The sequence below is a fragment of the Sceloporus undulatus genome, chromosome 2, assembly GCF_019175285.1.
Source record: "Sceloporus undulatus isolate JIND9_A2432 ecotype Alabama chromosome 2, SceUnd_v1.1, whole genome shotgun sequence".
Taxonomy (NCBI): Eukaryota; Metazoa; Chordata; class Lepidosauria; order Squamata; family Phrynosomatidae; genus Sceloporus; species Sceloporus undulatus.
Genome location: NC_056523.1, coordinates 180834537 through 180854191, shown reverse-complemented (window position 1 = coordinate 180854191; position 19655 = coordinate 180834537). Strand labels below are relative to the sequence as shown.

Sequence of the window (19655 nt, the reverse complement as noted above, 5' to 3'; positions counted from 1 at the left end):
AATTTAACTGCTTATCTAAATGGCTGCATGATCTAGAAAGGACTGGGTGTTATCAACGTGTAGTTCTCAATTTCATTGCATTTTGCTAAATCCTACTTGTCACAATATTTATTCATGAGATTGGCAATATCTAGAAACTGGTTGCAGAGCAAGAGCAGTTCAACTTTCCTAGATACCTAATATGGGACTTACAAGTGGCAGTTTTTGAACAAAAAAAACAAAAAAAATTCAAAGGAAGACTGGAAAGAGAAACAGGTGAACTGAATTATATTCACAACTTCAAATCCATTAGCAAAGGTATAACAAAAATAAAGGTTTTGTGGCACACTACATATATTAATACACAAGTCCTCATAACCATACATGTAATAAAAAGAGAAGACTTTGACCCCTGGGGAATTGATTTATGGTAAGCAGATTTACCATATGAATATTGTAAATATTCACATGTGAATATTAAAAAATCACTTAAATGTAACTGCTACCAACCCCTAGAAAGAACTCTGTCACCTCACACAGTTCTTTGAAAACTGATAGCTCCTGATCACAATTTGAATCTTTCTATATCCTATTACATTCTATACTGATCCAAGAACTATGTGACTATTGTTAAAACCTTTGGCTTTATCATTCTGTAGTGATAGTGAAGAAGTCAATTAATATCTATGAAAGCTCATGCTAAAATATAAACAAGTTAGTCTTAAATAGGCTTCTACAATTCTTTTCTCTTTCCTTTTATTATTTCCTGCACCAAAATTCATAAGCATTTAATGAATTTTCCTAATTTGCATATTCCTTTATTTTACTTAATATGTTATTTTTTTTCTTATTGACTAAATCATGTTTGTGCACATTTTTTCAAGCACACACATTTTTAGACATTTGGATTTTAAAATGTGTGCATTGTATGGTGCTCACTTTACTACTCTGAAATGACATAGAACTGGATGTCTCATGTCCTGTAATGTCCAATAACTGGAGAGAAAAATATCTCTCATAGGCCTGTTACAGACAGGCCATTGAAGGTGATCTCATGATACACACTATTTTGTATCTTAGGTTTTTTAAATTTTATTTTGCAGCACCAGTATTATAGGTCATATTTGTACTTCATGCTTCCTTTCTGTCAGCAGTAACGATACTCTTCTGTTTGAAAAACCTCCTATAGATCCAGAACAAATGCTTGCTGAATTACTCACCTCTTTTGTAGTGGACTCAAGTCCTCATCAAAGGGAGTTCCATTCCCAGCCAGCTGTTGCTGCCGCTTCCAGATCATAAGTCTTGCCAGCACTGCTTTCTTTGCTTCTTCCAATTCACTGATCGTATTTAGGAACAGAGTTTGAAGGTTTTGGAGAGACTATAAGAAAGAGAGAGAGAAGTCTGGTAGGAGACAATTTTAAACAAGGTCCAACATAATAAACTTGAGACACAACAGAGAGCTCTATTGGGAATGTCATGTGCACAACTGAATGCATGATCTATATGTGTGTGTACAAAAGAGAGGCTTCCCAAGTCTAGGATCTGATCCAGAACCTTGAAATATCTAACTTAAATTTAGAACAAGCAAATTCCAGCACCTGAGTTTTTGGGGGAAGGGGATGTGGGGAGACTAAATACATCTGCTATGACTAGTGTATTACTGTTAGTAAGAAAGGGCAGATCATGTTTCAGAATTATCTTTGTTACCAGTCTTCAGGACTTAGATGGCAAAAAGACATCATACGAATCTTTAAAATAAAATGCATGAATATAAAAAAAGCCATGTCTGAAGAAGGGACAAACTATCATATCATTAGGGCTACTTACACTTGTGTGCAACTTCTCTTGCATAGGAAATTGTGGGTCTAGCATCTTTAGCTGAAGAGAAACTGAAAACAACAAAGTCAAGATTACCATTTAGGCAAAAGTCAAGCAGGATTTGGAGGGTTGTGGGGCAACACCATCCTATTGTCCATACACACTGATCTCTGCAGGCCACACCTGTCCAGTGTTGCCAACAAGCCTCAAAGATATTCCCCGGAATGTTTTACCAAAATCCAAAATCCCTGGGATTTCCCAATATTTACCGGAATATTCAGTCAAAATCCCCAGAAAGAAATTAATTAAATTCCCTGGAAATTGGCAATGCTGCACCTGTCCCTACAAATGTGAAACTCACTTCCTCAAAATAAAAATAAAAAAATTGATAAGTGTGCCCCTGGAAGCTTCTGGAGACATCATTCTCTATTTTTAAGATAGGAAAAAATGGTTGGGAGGGATGGCTCTGGAGTCACATTGGGGGGCTTGGAAGACCCCCTGTGATCCACAGGCCACAAACATCTCACCCTTGACTAGCTCACTATTTTCTGCCTGGCTTACAGAGACCAGTTTGTCAAAAACTTCTGTGTCTGTAGAAATAAAGGAAAGGAAAACCTGGCCGTGCTGACCAAGGGATTCTGAGAGCTCTGGTCTAAAAAAGGCAACTTTTCCAAACTCTGAAACAATGCAATTGCTTTTTCTGATTGCTTTTTGTCATATATTGTGCATTTGTTGGGTACACACTGATGGAAAGTACAGTAACATCCAAATCCCACAAACCAGAGATACCTTTAATGGTCCAACCAAAATGCACAAAATTCACGACACAAGTTTTTTAAAGCTTGCATCGTGTATTTTTGTGCATTTTGATTGTCACAATAAAGATATCACTGTTTTGTGGATATTGGTACTTTCCTGTAGGACCAACACGGCTACTCCTGGATATGTTTTCTGGATGGTGATGGGAGAGTGGCAGGTGTCCTGAATGTAAAGCCATCATCCTGGTTCAATAGTTCCATCTGTATCTGCGTGGCATTTCTACTTTCACAGATCTTGACTAAAGGCTATCAGCAGTGTCTCTCTGAAAACTAAAGGCACAGCATTTTCAGATCTTTTCTGTTATGGGTCCCTATAATCTGGGCTGAGCAGATGTAGGCAACAGTAGTATTTCCACCTGAATAGTGGCACAATATCCCTCCTCCCATACCCATTCCTAATTCCTCTGTCTAGCAGCTTTCTACATTCCTAAATACATTGTGAACAGATTTTCTGCTGTGGAAAAATCAGTGCTTGCACTGCAACAGTTTTCTCTGTGAATCAATCAACCATGGGAACATAACGTTATACTGAATCAGATTCAGAGCACCAGTCCATCTACCCCAAGGATGGGGAAAACATGGCCCAACCCCTCTTTTTGCCTTCTGAGGCATCCTGTACCACTCACAGGTTTGTGGGGGCTCTTACATTGCATTTTAGTCCCCCAGGCTCTTTTTGGTCCAGGAAACGCTTTTTTTCAAAAAAAGGGAAACAAATGGAAAGTTGGCTTCCTTCATATTTCCTGTTCTCAAAGAGGCCTCTCTTGAGGCTTAAAACAGCTCTAAAGGGTTTTAAAAAAACCATAGCAAAAATCACTCTCTTGCTACAAGGGTTAAACTTTCTCAGGTTAAAAAGTGCCCCTTGCCTCAGGGGCAAAGTCCGAGGGTGAGGCCCTACAGTGCCCCATAGGAGTCCAACATGTCCCTCAGCACTGCTTCAAACTTGCTCACCTCTGGTCTAACCCAGCCTTGTCAGCGCTGACTGGCAGCAGCAGTTCTCCATGCCTTCAAGCAGGATTCTTTTCTAGCCCTACCTGGAATTAATACGCTGAAGGCACCATATCCCCCACTGATCTTAGAAACTAAGCAGTATCAGTCCTGATGAGTACTTGAATGGGAGGCCACCAAACAGTGGGTGGTGTGGGCTATATTTCAGAGGAAGGAACTGGTCAAACCACCTCTGAGGATTCCTTGCCTAAGAAAACCCTATTAAATATTCATAGGGTTGTCATAGGTGACTTGAAAGCACATACACACACACCTGGATTTCCTTGGTACACCCTGATGGCCTCCATCCAAGTAGTACCCAGGCCTGACTGCTTCCAAAATCAGATGAGGGCAGGGGCATTCAGGGTCATACGATCAACAGTATGAATGTTCTAGTATGAAAGTATAAGAGTATATGGATGGGAAGGGAAAGACAAATGTTAGCTTCCCAGAGGGAAAGGCTTATATAGTTCAGCAAAAAATTAGCATCTGAAATGTTTTGTAGCAATATAATATTTTTTTCTTTGCTAAACTCTGAAAATCAGAGCTGCCATGATGATGATGATAATGATGATGAATCATCTTTATTGATATCCTGCTTTTTCCCTAAGACTGGGACTCAAGGCGCCTTACTGGCTGCATTTCAAACTGAATATTTAATCATTACATTAGCACAGACATTTAACATCCATGTATGATATTGGTCATAGTAAGTTCCTTGTTGTTTCTAAATGCTATCATGATGAAAATAATACATAATATTATTTATTATTATTATTTATTTACGGTATTTATACCCCACCCTTCAGCCCTAAAGGCTCCCAGAGTGGCTTACAATTATTATTTTAATAATAATACATTTTATTTCTTACCCGCCTCTCCTCAGGGCTCAAGGCAGAGTACAATATAGATTAAAAGACATAAATCATTTAACACCTTAAGTTAAAACACATGAACATAGAACACATTAAAATTAATGTAAAATTAAAAATATGCCAAATTAAATCATTGTCCTGGTGGTTCAGTGGTTAAATACATGAACTGTAGCCACTCACTCTCAAACCATAAGGCTACGGGTTCAATACCAGCCAGGACTCAAGCTCGAGTCAGGCACACATCCTTCTGTGGTGCCTAAAATGAGTATCCAGCTTGTTGGGGGCAATTAGCTTACAGTTGTAAATCACTTAGAGACTGCTTAGTTCAGTATAAAGCAGTATATAAATGAAACTGCTATTGCTATTGCTAAAACTTATAGTTTAAAATTGACTAGGTAGGCCTGCCAGAAGAGATAGATCTTTAATACTGTTTTAAATTCAGATATCATGTTCAGTTGTTGAATCTATCCCAGTAAGCCATTCCACAGTCAAGAAGTGGCCAATGAAAATGTCCTCTGGGTGACAGTTGCCAGTCTAGTCCTGGCTGCTTGAAGTAAACATGCCTCAGAAGATCTGAAAGTATGAGGCTGGTTATACGGAAGGAGGTGAACCCGTAGGCAAGTAAGTAATAACCAACCCATTGTACTTTGCCCAGAAACTAATGGGCAGCCAGTGGAGTGATTGTAATATTGGTGTGATGTGCTCCTAGATGTACCAGCAGTCAATCTGGTTCCTGTGTTTTGAACTCACTGAAGTTTCCAAGGTAACTTGGGTAGAAAGCTAACCCAGTGTAAAGTGCATTGCAAAAGTCCAGCCTTGAGATTACAAGCATGTGCACTACCATCTATAGGTCTTCCAATTCTAGGAAGGAGCACAGCTGATGTACCAGCCAAAGGTGGTAATAAGCATTCCTGACAGTCGCAACTATCCATACAGATTTTTGGAGAGATGAGTCCAGGAGCACTCACAAACTGGCCTGCCCAGAAATTGCCAGGTTCAGTAGGTGGCAATCTCCATTTTCCAGATGTACTTGATGCTAAAAAGGCACAAATGGAAGGGAACCTGTTTTCACAAACGTCAGCACTGTCCAATACTTTCAGTGCCCTCATGACTGTATCATCCTAGCCCTTCCACTCTATGTCCTCACCTCTAGTATTACTGTTGTTCATCTCCAGCCTCTCCTGGAGGGCCTGGATTTCTTGCACTCGGTACTGCAATCGCTGAAGATTGAATTCAAACATCAGCTCTTCCCGCTGGCGGTGTACAAAGAGGGGCACGTGCTGAAACTACAAGAACAAGGAGAAGGAATTGGACATGGAAACACTGACTTCCATATTCCATGGGCTTAGAACAGCACCTCTGCTTCATGATAGAGCAAGCCAAAAACAATTTTGTTGGAACTGCAACAACTCCCTGTCCTGAAGAGTCAAGAATGTCTCTGAGCGGGCAGTAGCAATAGGGTTAGAAAGTATGAGTGACCAAAAAGTGTCCTCCCTGCTTCCTCTGTGACATAAACTGATACTCTTAGGCATCTTCTTCTTTTCCTCCACAGACTCCTCTCTCTCCTCTTCCTTAGAATCCAACTAGAATAATTCTCCTGAGTTCTTGCAATAAAGCCTTTACAGTACTTTGTTCTTCTGGCATTGTTGTCTTTACTCCTTAGTTGAGATCTCTAACTACACATGCTCTGTCAAAAGAGGAGACCTTGCCAGGAAAGTCAAAACAGAAACAGACAGAGGGTCCAGATGTAGAAGGAAGGGGAGGGGGAAAAAGAAAAATAAGAAATCAGCCTGAACATTTTGAAAAATGCTTGCAACTCCCACACTGATGTCACAAAAATAAACAAAGACATACCTAAAGCATGCAGTACAGATATCACAACACAACTTGTTGCCAGAGGTCAAACTAAATTTTACAGAACATGCCACAGATGTACATGCCAACAAGCCAAGTGCTAGTTCAGCAAATTGTTTTGAATTAAAGGAAGTATGGCAGCCTAATACATTAGGAAAGCTACATATTTTTTTCTTAAAGACAAGACACTCATGTATTAATCCTTTTCTTTAATGGCCTTCTCCACTAAAGTGCAAGTGCTTCAGAGACAACCAAATCTGTTGTCTGATGAGGGAGGGAGGTGCACTGGTGATTTTCACAAGCAGTGGCTCATAGTTACTAGCCATATCTCACCTTCCCCCGGTTCAAACTGAACTACGCTGACCAACTGTTTTCTACAGTTCATCCAAGAACTGAAACATTTATGCTTGGAGGCCAGCAAGAGTGCTATCACAACAGCTCCCCCCTTTTAAAAACATTTCATCCAGATTTAGAGGGCTATAGACTTTAAGAAACCAGATTCAATCTGATCATGGAAGCTAAGCAGGTCAGCCTTGGTTAGTACTTGGATGGGAGAGTGCCAATGAATACAAGGTGCTGTAGGCTATATTTCAGGACTGGCAAAACTGCTCTGAGTATTCTTTGCCTAAAAAAAGCCTCTGGGGAAAAAATTCATGGGATCTCCATAATTCAAGAGGTAACTTGAAGGCATACACACACACAAACTTTGCAAATATCAGCAGCTCCAGCATTGCCATAGCTTGTCTGCTGAACTCTTCTGCAACCAAGTCCCCAGAACCACAAGTGAAAAGCAGAGCCCCACCATTCCCACCCCGACTACCACCATCAGCAGCTCAGATACGGAAACCTCAGAAAGAAAAAGGAAGTAACAGGGCAGTATGATTTTCATTTTTAAAAAGGGAACATTCATGGAGCATTGGCAATCAGAAAGAATTAATTCATTGGTGCCATTTGCACAAGAGGGCCAACCAAAGCACCCATTCTGTCTGAGGCTACATGAAACAGAAACACAGATGCAGACACTTTGGAAAAGGTTCTTTGGGGAGAAAAAAGAAGAAACATTGACTGCCGTGGGGTTTCATGAGACTGACTGTGGATGGACTGCACTGATTATGTGTTACTGTGGCACTGAGGGATTAGGATGAGACCTCTGAACCAGAACAATTCTGCTTCTGTAAACAAGAGTTAGAAAAATTCTTACCTTTTCCTGAATTGCTGCACGCTCCTCTCTTAAGATCCTTTTTACTGCTTCCACCAGTTTCAGTGGTTCTCTTCTATATCTGTTCTACAATTATTGGACAGAACACAAATGTTATTAACATTTGTTCTTCAATCCACTTCTGAGATTATCCAAATGTTTTGATAATTCAGCTCCAGACTGATAGAAATGACTATATAAGCAAATGAATGTGTTAGGGCAAAGGTAGGAGCAGGGGGGCAATGATGGAGTTGGCTCCAGACAATCCTGATGAGAACCACATGACGGCAGTTGGAAGGACTGCACCTTTGCTGGTGTAAGGCCTTAGTGTGATTGGGCAAATGCCATTCAACACACACTCATACACATGCTCTCTTGCCTAGCAACCCATCCACTCATTTGTTACTTAATGTTGAAGAATACACGAATTGGGATCTTCCATCTGCATTCTGAAGTGATGCAGTCCTGTCATTTCAAGATTCTGCCACATGCAAAGACCAGGGGCCCATTAAAACTACAGAATTATAGAGCAATGATTCCACTTCAGCTGCCATGGTTCCATCCTGTAGAATCCTGGGGCATACACAGTCCTCAGCCAGAAAATTCTCTTCTAGTGCCTCTGACCAAACTACATGGGGTGCAGCCATGGCATTTAAAAGTAGAATCATAGCATTGTAATTGTGTAGTATGAATGGGGCCCAAGAGCATTCTATTCCTCTCTCTAGAGCTACAACTCAAGGAGAGGCCATGAAAGCAGAGAGAGAAGTGTGTCTACATTTCTTCAACATCTATCATTGAGCTTGCTGATGAAATAAGACCAAGTCAAGATGTGGTCTGTCTATGAGCACCTTGTTAGTCACGAAAACTACCCGGAGTAAGAAGAAGTACCACACCTTAAATTTAAGAAATGGGCTGCTGAGATTGTTGCAGATGTGCTGGTAAGTTATTAAAAAGAGTAAAGGGAAGTGTGGGCTTTTAAAAACTATAGTTCCCAGAAATACCCCGGCTGACAGATTTTGGGAGAGATAGTCCAAAATAACTAAATGGAAATCCTAGGTTCTTCCAAAGAGTACTCAAGTTCAGCTGCACTACTTCTGTCCTAACATTTAAAATAATGACAATGGCCTTCATAAAACAGAAAGAGATCACATCCTAACATAGCCATTTCCCAGCTATCCCCAAAAGGGACAGGTCATTGATGCATCAGGATTCAGCAGTATTTTCTGGGGTGTGTGTGTCACCCATTCAATGCATGATGGCCCTCTACATACCTCAAGGTTGGCTGTGAGCTGAAGAATTGGGCCAGGAGAGCCATTTTTGTTGGCCAGGTCATGTAACATCTCCACCATGGCAGACAGCAGTCTTGCAGCCAGAACAGCACAGAAAGAGTCTGATATGTTGCTGATGAATTCCCTGGGTAAACCAGTTGCGTGGTAAAAGGGAAAGGGGAGAGAAAAAGTGAAATGTAGGCTAATACATCCCACTCCTTTTCAAAATACATATAACTGACCAATGTTGTCCCAACACATCAAAAAATAAAATGTGAGAGACAGATGAGGCATAACTTACAGAACAAAAGTCCATCATTAGGGTTAAGTGCCACCAAGCTGAAATGGCCTCCTGCTATTAAAAATCAACACTTTCCTACAGCTGCCACTTTGTGCTTAGCTGGAAACTGATGGAAAGGATACTGTTGTCAACACCAAGAGCCAGCGTGTCTGTTCCAGAAATGGCGGTTCAATTTTAGGAGTTGTAATTGCCTTGCCATCTGCATTCTAGAAGGAAGCACTGGAAAATATACATTGAGGGTTCCCACAGGAACATAATAGGTAGTACTCAGGCCATGGGATGAACATCTTGGATAAACAGTCTGTGATATACCAGTTGTACTCATTCCCAGTTACACCTCTGAGGCATGGCATGTAGGATTCAGATGGCACCCCTATGGGCAGAAGATTGATTATAGGTATAGCAAAAAAACATGAAGATTGAACAGGGAGGAGAAAGCTACATGTGAAGTCAGCTACACTCAAGTGGCCAGTTCTCCCTAATCCAAAGGGAAGTCTTATCATAAAAGCTGTATGACCATAAAACTCTCACAGAACATGGTTGACTCTCTTTCACTGGAGGAAGTTCAATGCCCACCTCTCAGTGATACTTCAGCAATGGATTCTGATGCTTCAACTGTGGATTCTAGATGGTTCTGAGGTACCTTATAACCATGATTTTATAAGACTCTTCAAAGTTAAAAGCCTACGTATGAGTAAAGAGAATAAAATGGGTGTGGCTTGAAAACTGCTTATATAAGGTGAAGGAAATTGTGTTGTGGATCTATGCAGTCAGTAAGAGAACTCTTTGATAAGAGTTTTTGTCAGATTAACTTCAGCTGTAGAGATAAGAGCAAGCTGTGCCAGTTCCTCCATAGGAGAATGTTCTTTCAGTTTCTTTTCCCTAATTAATTAACTGGAGAAACCAGAGAACCCAGACTGAAAAGAAGGCTACAGGAATGGAGAGCAGGGTTTGATTCTCGCTTTAGTCAATAACCACTTTATACAAACCTAAAGCAGACGTTCCATTAGTTCAACTGATAACAATTCTTTCCAAGACAGATTGCACTTCAAATTTAAAAATTGTACTCCAGCATGTTGAAACCTACTCATAGAGTTCATTGTATTATACAAGTGAAATCTATGCATTCAAAAGCAAGGTTAAACATGCATAGGATTGCAGTTGTGACACACAAGTTGCATCATCAAAATGCTACAGTGCTCTTCCTTGAAAACCAGATATGTTTTCTTCAATTTTTGTATTAAAAGTATTCAGCAAGTTAAATTCCAAAAATTCAGACAGAGGAAAAAAATAGTATAAGTGTTGTTTAACATTTGCATGTATATGTGGTGGTATACATTTGGGAGCAGACAAGAAAATAATAATAAAAATTTGAAAAGTGAAAAAAAGTCAAAAGATGTAGAATGAACTGCAGATTAAAAAAAGAGGAAGAAAAGTTCATGTGCTACTCACCTACACAAAGCCTAAGTAATATAACTTCATCAACTTTTGACAGTGGCCATTTCACATATAGCAATAAGGCAGGAATCTTTGGTAATGCTAGGTAACTGTGAACAAGCAATATATCTAGCTCTTTGACTCCAGCTTCATTGCTTTGCTTGCACAAATGAGTAAAACTAACTAGGAGGCCAGAGTTTATTGTGACTTTCAAACCAAAGATCTTGGCTTGGCTAGAACCCATAGTTACTAGCTTCCTTAGAAGCATCCCTCCCCCCGAATCCTTGATTTGTACATTTCAATAAGCCATAATTTACTGGTTAATTTTATTGACTCACCCAAAAGGACTAACAAATTGGCTACATGCAATAACACACTGCTCATTCACAATGTCAAATAAGATAAAAATCCAAGGTCCTCAGTATGTCTGAATGTAGCCATTTTCTTAGTTGATAAGCCCATATAATATTATTGCAGTATTGTGATGGGTCTGGACTTTATTGCTGGCTAACCGAAAGTAAAACCTGGCTACCAAATCCAGCCGTTATTTTGTAGACACGTGAACTTTGGACTTTCTTTGATTTAGCACTACATCTGAGGGACCCAGTCAACTCGCACGATGGTCTTTAACCACAAAGCAATGTAATGATAATGAAGCTGTGTTTTTCTTTCACTCCTTTTCTCTATATGTCTCAGCCCACCTGCTAAACATAGGGAGACTTTTAAGGTGTCCCACAGCAAAACCAATGAAAGGGACAAACATACAGAAGATTAATCTGATCATATTATCATCCGGGTTCTAGTACCTTCAAAGAGAATTAATTTCTGAGAGACTGCCTGAAATGTAATGACCGTATAGAGATGACACCATGTCTCAACTTTCTTCCCCCAGAAAGTTATCCAGAACATGTGATTTGGTGATAAAATACTGAACTGGCTGCTAGAGAAGCTCTATGATGACATGGATTTCCTAGTCTGTCCTGGTGTTCCATGTGATGAATATGGAACGGATGAATGGTGGTGATAGGAATTAGTCTGTGAAAAACAGTTGCCATTTTGGAACTTTTGGGGTCTGCTACGAAGGTACTGCTCCATAGACTTACCATGGCTGAGCTTCCAACCAGTCCCCCAGGAAGCATCGTAGGTCATGAGGAAATTCTTCAAAGAGGTCGCTGAACCGTCCTGGAGGCATGTCGGAGACAAGGCTCCACAGGGACATCTTGGAATTGGTCATCCACCACAGTGGTTCAAGTTATCTGTTGCAATACACCATACAGAGGAAGTTATAGCATATTGGCCAATCTGGGAGTGTCTCATTTACTGCTGAAGGAGGGCCTCTTTCACCAACACCATCCCCTCAAAAAAGATCATCTATACAGGAAGCTATCCTGTACCACTGTCACAGTTTTACCGTAAGTAAATTGTTTTGGGGGTGGATGTTCAATCCCTTCCAAATGTGAACTCCATGAGATGGAAACAAGAACTACTAATTTAACAGATTTTTATTCACATGAGGAATAAAAGAAGATAACAAGGTTTATCAGTGAGGACAGCATTACTTGGGTTGTGAATTTCTTTCTCCATGGAGACTCTCAAAGCAAGGTATACAAAGTCCCAGTTACAAGGTGAGAGTTCTGAAAAGTCACTTTTTTGGACCATAACTCTCCAAATTTTCCAAACAACATGGGCAGTTCTTAAACCCTGTCTAAAGCTTGGATTTTTTCTCTACCCAAATCCCAACTCACTCTTCCAAAACATTCAAAAGATTTCTGTCTTCTCTTATGTTAACATTCCACTTTCCAAAAATCTCCTCCTCCTGCATCCCGTCATGCTCCAAAACTCAGTTTGTTGTATCAGGCCAGACAACTCCAAGCCTAGCTTTATCCGTTCTGGCTAGCCTAGAGAAGGGAATTCCAAGTGAACTCTGATTGTTTACAAGCAGAATTGCAGTACATGCTGGCTGATCGTTCCTTTTGCAGCCTGTGGTTTGTTTAGCATGATTTCTGAATTCAGTACTCTGGCTTATCTCTTCTCCAGCAAGCCAAAAAAACAACCTGCAGTTATTCTCAGGTTCTTTCTCTGGCTCACTGAAGCAAACCAGAATGCCAACTGCTCACTAAACAAACTACAAATGGAAGCTGTGTGGTTTGTATAATCACTCCTGCCTGAAACACAGGCCATCAGCCAGCATGCACCAGTATATTTATTCATTTGCAAGCCAGAATTTCCTTAAAATTCAGTCTGTTGTGACATCTGAAAACATCCAATTTATTTTTGGATTATACAGTTTGTATAATCCTGATTTTTAAGTGCAGAATCAGTGCTTAAGACCATGAAAAATGGCTGCTAGGAAACAGAGTGGGATCACATAGAGAAAATTAACTTTATCCTTGGGTTCTGGCCAGTAAATGCTATGTGCAGCTGGCAAAACAAACTGATTTCTATCTTGAGCTGGATCTCAGAGAGAAGATTGTATATCTAAATAAAATATAGTAAGTTTGCTCCCACAGAAGATTTGCTCCTCAAAACATGTGCATCTGTTTACATCCATTCCTCACACCAACCACATCCAAGGCCATACTGTAGCAATAGGTAGAGAATCAAGACAGCGGTTTTTTTCAGAGGAAACAAAGCAAAACATACAGTAGTCATCTTGCGCAAAAGGTCAGAGCTAAAACAAGTGTTTATCTCTACTGCCTCTTATTTAGGGATAATTGAATTTTTCAATGTAAATAATAAGAAAGAAGGAATTAGTGCTGCCAGGCTTTACTGTGGATATTTCCCAGACCTGTAGCAGCCAAAGAGGATAAAAACACAGGGTTTTTTTTGCTCCAGCTTTCCTTTTCTTCAACTATCTTCACTCTTTGCTTTCTGGGCAAAAGGACTCTTACATCAGTTCATAGCAAAATTTATTTATCTATTCTTGTTTTTTGGCATATTTTTAATTGCAAGTTATATTGTACAACTTAGGCTGCATCTACACAGTAGAAATAGTGCAGTTTGACACCACTTTAAATGCTGCAGTTCCATCCTATGGAACCTGGGATTTGTAGTTTTACAAGGTCTTTAGGTGGTGCCTCACAAAACCACAAACCCCAGATTTTGTAGGATGAGGCCATGCCAGTTAAAGTGGCGTCGTACTGCATTATTTATACAGTGCAGATGCACCTTTAGTAAACAATCAAACAAATAACCATTTAAAAACAGCTGCAATTCAAGAACAAGAAATTAAACACATTACACTGTGTGAACAGATCAAGTTAAGATATAAAGTTAGTAATTAATCTTTTTTGCTTTGTTTAGAGGAGTCATACGCTGGAGGAGAAGTTAGAGATTTCATTATTGGATACATCTGTATTTAGGTTCAGAAGATCCATATGATTCACAGGTAGTTGCTAGAGATGCAATTTTATATTAATACAGTATATCAAACAGAAACTAAACTTCAGTGAAGCTGTTTCTCTTTATTTGACCCCTGAAAACATGAACATTGTTTGATATTCTTTTTGATGTAGGTGATTACAGTATATACAGTCGGATCAGGGTCAATTTATGTGTGTGGGTTAGTTGCATTATTTCATTTAGCAGGGTTTTTCTCCAAGATTATTTTTTTCCTATTTGAAACTTCTTGTATAGATACTTCATAAGACTGCCTTCAGTTTATCAATAGCATATTGGACCACAATTTGTTTGTTGATCTGAAGTATTTTGTTGTCTTTAGTAGTAGAGCCCAGTTCCCTGAAATTAAAGGAAACTAACCTAATTTTATTATTAATTTACGACTGTTCATTTATAATGAATTGCTCACTATCTTATCTCCTAAAGACAGTTAGGAGTATGGCCCTTGTGATCATTATCCGTTGCATTAAAGAGTTCTAATTCTCCCTTTTGCTTATTGAGAATCGCAGTGTAACCTGAGAGCTGAATTAACCACCGAACAAGTTCCCAATCTGAGTAAAACATGCTGATCTCCATTGGACTAACACAGTGGAACACTCATGTTGAAGTTCATTGTTTAGGCATTCCTTGATTAGATTTAGACTAAGCAATAATACAAGTGTATGAGACATATTAATCTTTTGCATACATTCAAGATACCTAGAATATGCCTGAATATGGTCAGACAATTACAAAACATCAGATGTTTAAAAGCAAAGTGGACTAATATACAAGAATGCAACATTAAAAATAAATCAATTTGTAAGTAAGTAGATGGACTAATTTCTGACTTATCAGTAAAAGTCAAAAAGCCAGGTTTTGGCAGAGTTTTATTGGAGTTTCTATAAAAACTGACAGTTGACCGAATGCAAGCAGACGACATGGTGGTCCAATGACATACTGTACAGGTGGGAAACAAAATTTTCAGGATGGTGGTCCAAAGTGAAAAATTATGTCATATATCTAGTTAAGTGACAGCAGGATTGAGATTGACAAATAATGATATGAAAAACCCACAAGACAGTCAAGGTGATCCATGGTCTCCTCTTCTTTCTCCTTCTGAACTGTTTCCCGTTTACTCATCTATATCAAGATGCAAAGCTAGGTTTTCTTTCTTACGAACATCATCTTTCAGTTCTCTAGGAATTACAATATCTAATGGTTCACAAATATCTAGCCTCTGAAGTTTGATGTCATCATCATATTATCATTATGAGTGATAATTAAAGGGCAAGCCTCATCTGTTTCTAATTCTCACTGACTGAATGGTTTGAATTCCCACCTCTTTTTCAATGTTTCAGGCATGAGATCTTGAACACTAGAACACCTGAATAGACTAGAAAGCTGGGCCAAAGCTAACAAAATGAAATTCAACAGGGAGAAATGTAAGGTACTGCACTTAGGGCGGAAAAATGAAATGCACAGATATAGGATGGGGGACACCTGGCTGAATGAAACTACATGTGAAAGGGATCTAGGAGTCCTAGAAGAACACAAGTTGAACATAAGTCAACAGTGTGATGCGGCAGCTAACAAGGCCAATGCAATTTTAGGCTGCATCAATAAAAGTATAGTGTCGAGATCAAAAGTGCCACTCTATTCTGCTTTGGTCAGGCCCCACCTGGAATATTGTGTCCAGTTCTGGGCACCACAATTTAAAAAGGATGTCGAAAAACTGGGGTGTGTCCAAAGAAGGGTGACCAAAATGGTGAAGGGTCTGGAAACTATGTCCTATGAGGAAAGACTCAGGGAGCTGGGGATGTTTAGTCTGGAGAAGAGAAGGTTAAGAGGTGATATGATAGCCCTGTTTAATATTTGAAGGGTTGTCATACTGAGGAGGGAGCAAGCTTGTTTTCTGCTGCTCCAGAGAACAGGACCCGGAACAATGGATACAAGCTCCAGGAAAAGAGATTCCACCTCAACATTAGGAGGAACTTCCTGACTGTAAGAGCTGTTCGACAGTGGAATGCACTCCCTCTGAAATTGGCAGAGTCTCCCTCCTTGGAGGTCTTTAAGCAGAGGCTGGATGGCCATCTGTCGGGGATGCTTTGATTGAGATTTCCTGCATGGCAGAATGGGGTTGGGCTGGATGGCCCTTGTGGTCTCTTCCAACTCTATGATTCTTTGACTTTATGTCCATCAAAGTTAAGATCTCAGATTGCAGAAAGTTTATTAAGGACTAGTGCCTTTTGAGGAAATTGGAAGAATCTGATAAAAAGGTTTTATGGAAATTTGCTGAATTTCCAATTAAATCCAGTAGCTGTGTATGTACCACACCATCATCTATCAGGGCAAGCTCCAGGCATGTTTCGTTGATCCAGGTAAGTATAAAGGTTAGTAGGGAACATTTTGCTTCCATCTCTGGGAACTCTTTCAGTCTCATGTCAAGAAGTCTCCCCCTATTCTCCAGGTCTCTGACCTTATCTTGAAGGTATGGGTTGATTTCTTCAGGTTACTGACTTTTCAGTTCATGAGTAATACCTTGCTGTTTGGCAGCATTTGTCATATCTTCAGTGTTCAGACTTTGGCTTCTAAGAGCAGAAAGTTTGGAGTTCATTGGTTCAAGTGCTGAAGATCAATCTTTTTGTAAATCTTTGACTAGATTTTCTGCCAGCTTTTCCAGGAATTCTGGGAAAGGTGTGCCAGTTTATGGTTGTGGTCTATTTTTCAAACCCATTTATTTTATAATAATAATAAAATTTATTTGTATACCGCTATTCCTAGGTAGATCACAGCGGTTCACAACATACAAAGATAATACAATAAAATAAACAACATATATCCCCAGTAACATCCAACAATCTTCCCACACCAATTAAAACTTCAGAATACAACCTAAAACATTACAACATAAAACCATTAAAACCCCCAATACAAACAATAGCTGGATCAAACAAATGTGCATCAAGGGAAGGAAGGATGGTATAATTAAGGAACATGGGGGAAAGCTTGTCGGAATAGATAGGTCTTCAAATTTTTCCTAAACAAGTCTATAGAGGTGACCGAGCGGAGCTCGTCGGGCAGCAAGTTCCAAATCTGTGGGGCTGAGATAGAAAATGCCCTTTGAGAAGATGAAATATATCTCAACTTAGGAACTCTTAACAGATTCTTCCCGCCCGACCTGAGAGTACGGGGCAGACTGTATGGGGAGAGGCGGTCCTCCAAGTACTCTGGGCCCAAGCCATTTAGGGCTTTATAACCAACACCTTGTATTGCACTCGGAAGCAAATGGGCAGCCAATGTAGATCTTGTAGTATAGGTGTTATATGACTGGTCCTGGAGGATCCAGTGACCAATCTTGCTGCCATGTTCTGAACCAGTTGTAGCTTCTGAGTTTGGTACAAGGGTTGCCCCATGTAGAGCGCATTACAGAAATCTAACCGAGAGGTTACCAGAGCATGTACCACCGTTTCAAGGTCCCTCCGGCCCAGGTAGGGTCGCAGCTGGTGTATCAGCCGAAGGTGGTAACAAGTGCTCCTGACCGTCGCATCCACCTGAGATGTCAGGTGGAGCGACGAATCCAGAAGCACCCCCAAACTGCGAACTGAGTCCTTCAAGGGGAGCGTGATCCCGTTCAGGACAGGTGGACAAACCTCCTTCCCCGGGCCCGGGGAACCTATCACGAGTACTTCCGTTTTCTCTGGATTCAAGCTGAGTCTGTTTTCCCTCATCCAGCCCACTACTGACTCCAAGCAGGCATTTAGAGGAGAGATGCCATCCCTAGTCACTGCATCAGTCGGAGACACAGAGAAACATATTTGGGTGTCATCAGCGTACTGATAACACCGCGCCCCGTGTCTCCAGATGATCTCTCCCAGCGGTTTCATGTAAATGTTAAATAGCATAGGGGACAAAATCGCTCCTTGAGGGACACCCGATGTTACTTCCCTCTTATCGGAACGACAGTCCCCCAGCTGCACCATCCATAAGGAGCCCTGGTGGCTCAGTGGTTAAATGCCTGTACTGCAGCCATTCACTCAAAACCACAAGGTTGCGAGTTCAATACCAGCAAAAGGGCCCAAGCTCGACTCAGGCTTGCATCCTTCCGAGGTCGCTAAAATGAGTACCCAGACTGTTGGGGGCTTACTTGCTAATTAGCTTACTTGCTAATTAGCTTACTTGCTGTTCACCACTATGATCTCTGGAATAGCGGTATATAAATAAAACAAATTATTAAAATTAATTATTATCTGAAATCTGCCCGAGAGGTAGGAACGGAACCACTGGAGCGCAGTGCCCCCGAAACCTAACTCCCTCAAGCGTTCCAGAAGGATACCATGGCCCACCCGGAAGCCAGTTTGAAATGAGTCTAGAAAATCATATTTTCTTGGGACCCCACCCCATAGCCAGATCAGATAGTTTGTCTTTTTCTCCTTCATCTGTTTTAGGCTCTTTTGTAGCTTGGTAAATCTGCTAGGGTTTCTCTGCTATTTGCTTTGTTCCATTCATTTAGATTTCCAATCCTAGTATATTGTTGAAATAAAGCACCTGCATATAAAAAAATCTCAATTTTTTTTACCAGAGCTAAGCTTTCAAACACCTGCCATAGCTGGCTAGCCATGCCCCCCTCTCCATCTATTCATCTCTTTACAACCTCTAGTTTGTTCCCTAGACACTCTAAGTAGTGTGTGTTGTAGACAATAACCAGTATGAATCCACACTTCAGCAAAAACCCCAGCAGATATCTGTACACGGAGCAGCAGGTTGTATAAAAAGCAAGAAGTCTGTACCCTTCTCTGCAGTGGTTCCCAATTACAGACAGGCAGGTGTTGTTGAACTAATATAGCACCTGACCAAAGGTCATGTAGACTAGAAATGATGGAAGTTAGAGCCCAGCAAAGCCCAAGGAGCCAGGCCCAGGCAGAAGCTTAAGAGGAAAGTGAGATTTTATTCTTCCAAATCAGGAAACTAGATCATGTCAAACTTCAGTAAAATGCTACTTACCCATGAAGACAGGGTTGCTAGGTTGTTAGAATTAGAGATTTCCCCTGTACTTCTAGATCCCCAGTATGTACGAGGTAAACAAGGAAGCTAAGACTTGGAGTGCCTGCCCCTCACCTGGTCGTGTCATCTGAACTTCCTCCCAGTAGCAGCTACGACGAAACAAATGTGCCACACAGCAGGAAATAAAACCAGAGAATAAACGGACAGAGAAGCCGCAAGACTTACACCCTGGCAACCCTATCTCTGTATGTAAACTTCCTTTGCTCTCCAGCCTGATCAACATACCAGATACCACTGGTGTAGCCCCATGGCTGCCCTGCCTATCCTGAACATACTACCTGGTTCCTCTTGGCTCCAAGCCTGGTCTTTTTTGGGGAGTTGTCAACTGTCACAAAAAGGCCTTACAGTAGACCTTTGGCAGCTAACAGTAGTCTCCAGAAGATACACACGTTAGTCCAAAAAAAAAAAAAAAAGGTTGGGAAAAGTCGGCCCAAGTATGAACAACCTCATTTTAAACTGATTTGCAAACCGGTTTATAACGTAGTGTGACTGGGCCCCTGGATTCTGATTCCGGGCCATGCTAGTATGATACAGATTATGAACCTAGGAACTTGTATTGATTATTATGTTTTAAAGCATCTAAATTTATACCAGAGACTGGATAAAAATGGTTCACATCCCTAATAAATGATAGAAGAAAGAAAGATTATTGTTCAACGCTCCACATATTTGTTGGTATGA

General features: G+C 40.5%; 1 protein-coding gene across 8 annotated transcripts in view; it reads right to left on the bottom strand.

Annotated features, from left to right (window-relative positions):
• Nucleotides 1-19655, bottom strand: part of STAT6 (signal transducer and activator of transcription 6) — an 86034-nt gene that overhangs the window by 25258 nt on the left and 41121 nt on the right. For 5 of the 8 annotated variants that reach the window (XR_006101847.1, XR_006101846.1, XM_042448681.1 and 2 more), the window contains exons 2-7: nt 11636-11788; nt 8798-8939; nt 7530-7613; nt 5622-5760; nt 1807-1868; nt 1200-1357 (exon numbers count right to left, since the gene is read on the bottom strand). Coding sequence is in view for 6 of the 8 variants with exons in the window: in XM_042448681.1 (XP_042304615.1) it covers nt 1200-1357; nt 1807-1868; nt 5622-5760; nt 7530-7613; nt 8798-8939; nt 11636-11766 (716 nt within the window). In the remaining 2 variants the exon portion in view is untranslated. Of the gene's footprint in view, nt 1-1199; nt 1358-1806; nt 1869-3873; nt 3992-5621; nt 5761-7529; nt 7614-8797; nt 9469-11635; nt 11789-18914; nt 19031-19655 lie in introns of those variants that run through there. The other 3 variants (XM_042448682.1, XM_042448685.1, XM_042448686.1) reach the window with 3 other exon arrangements.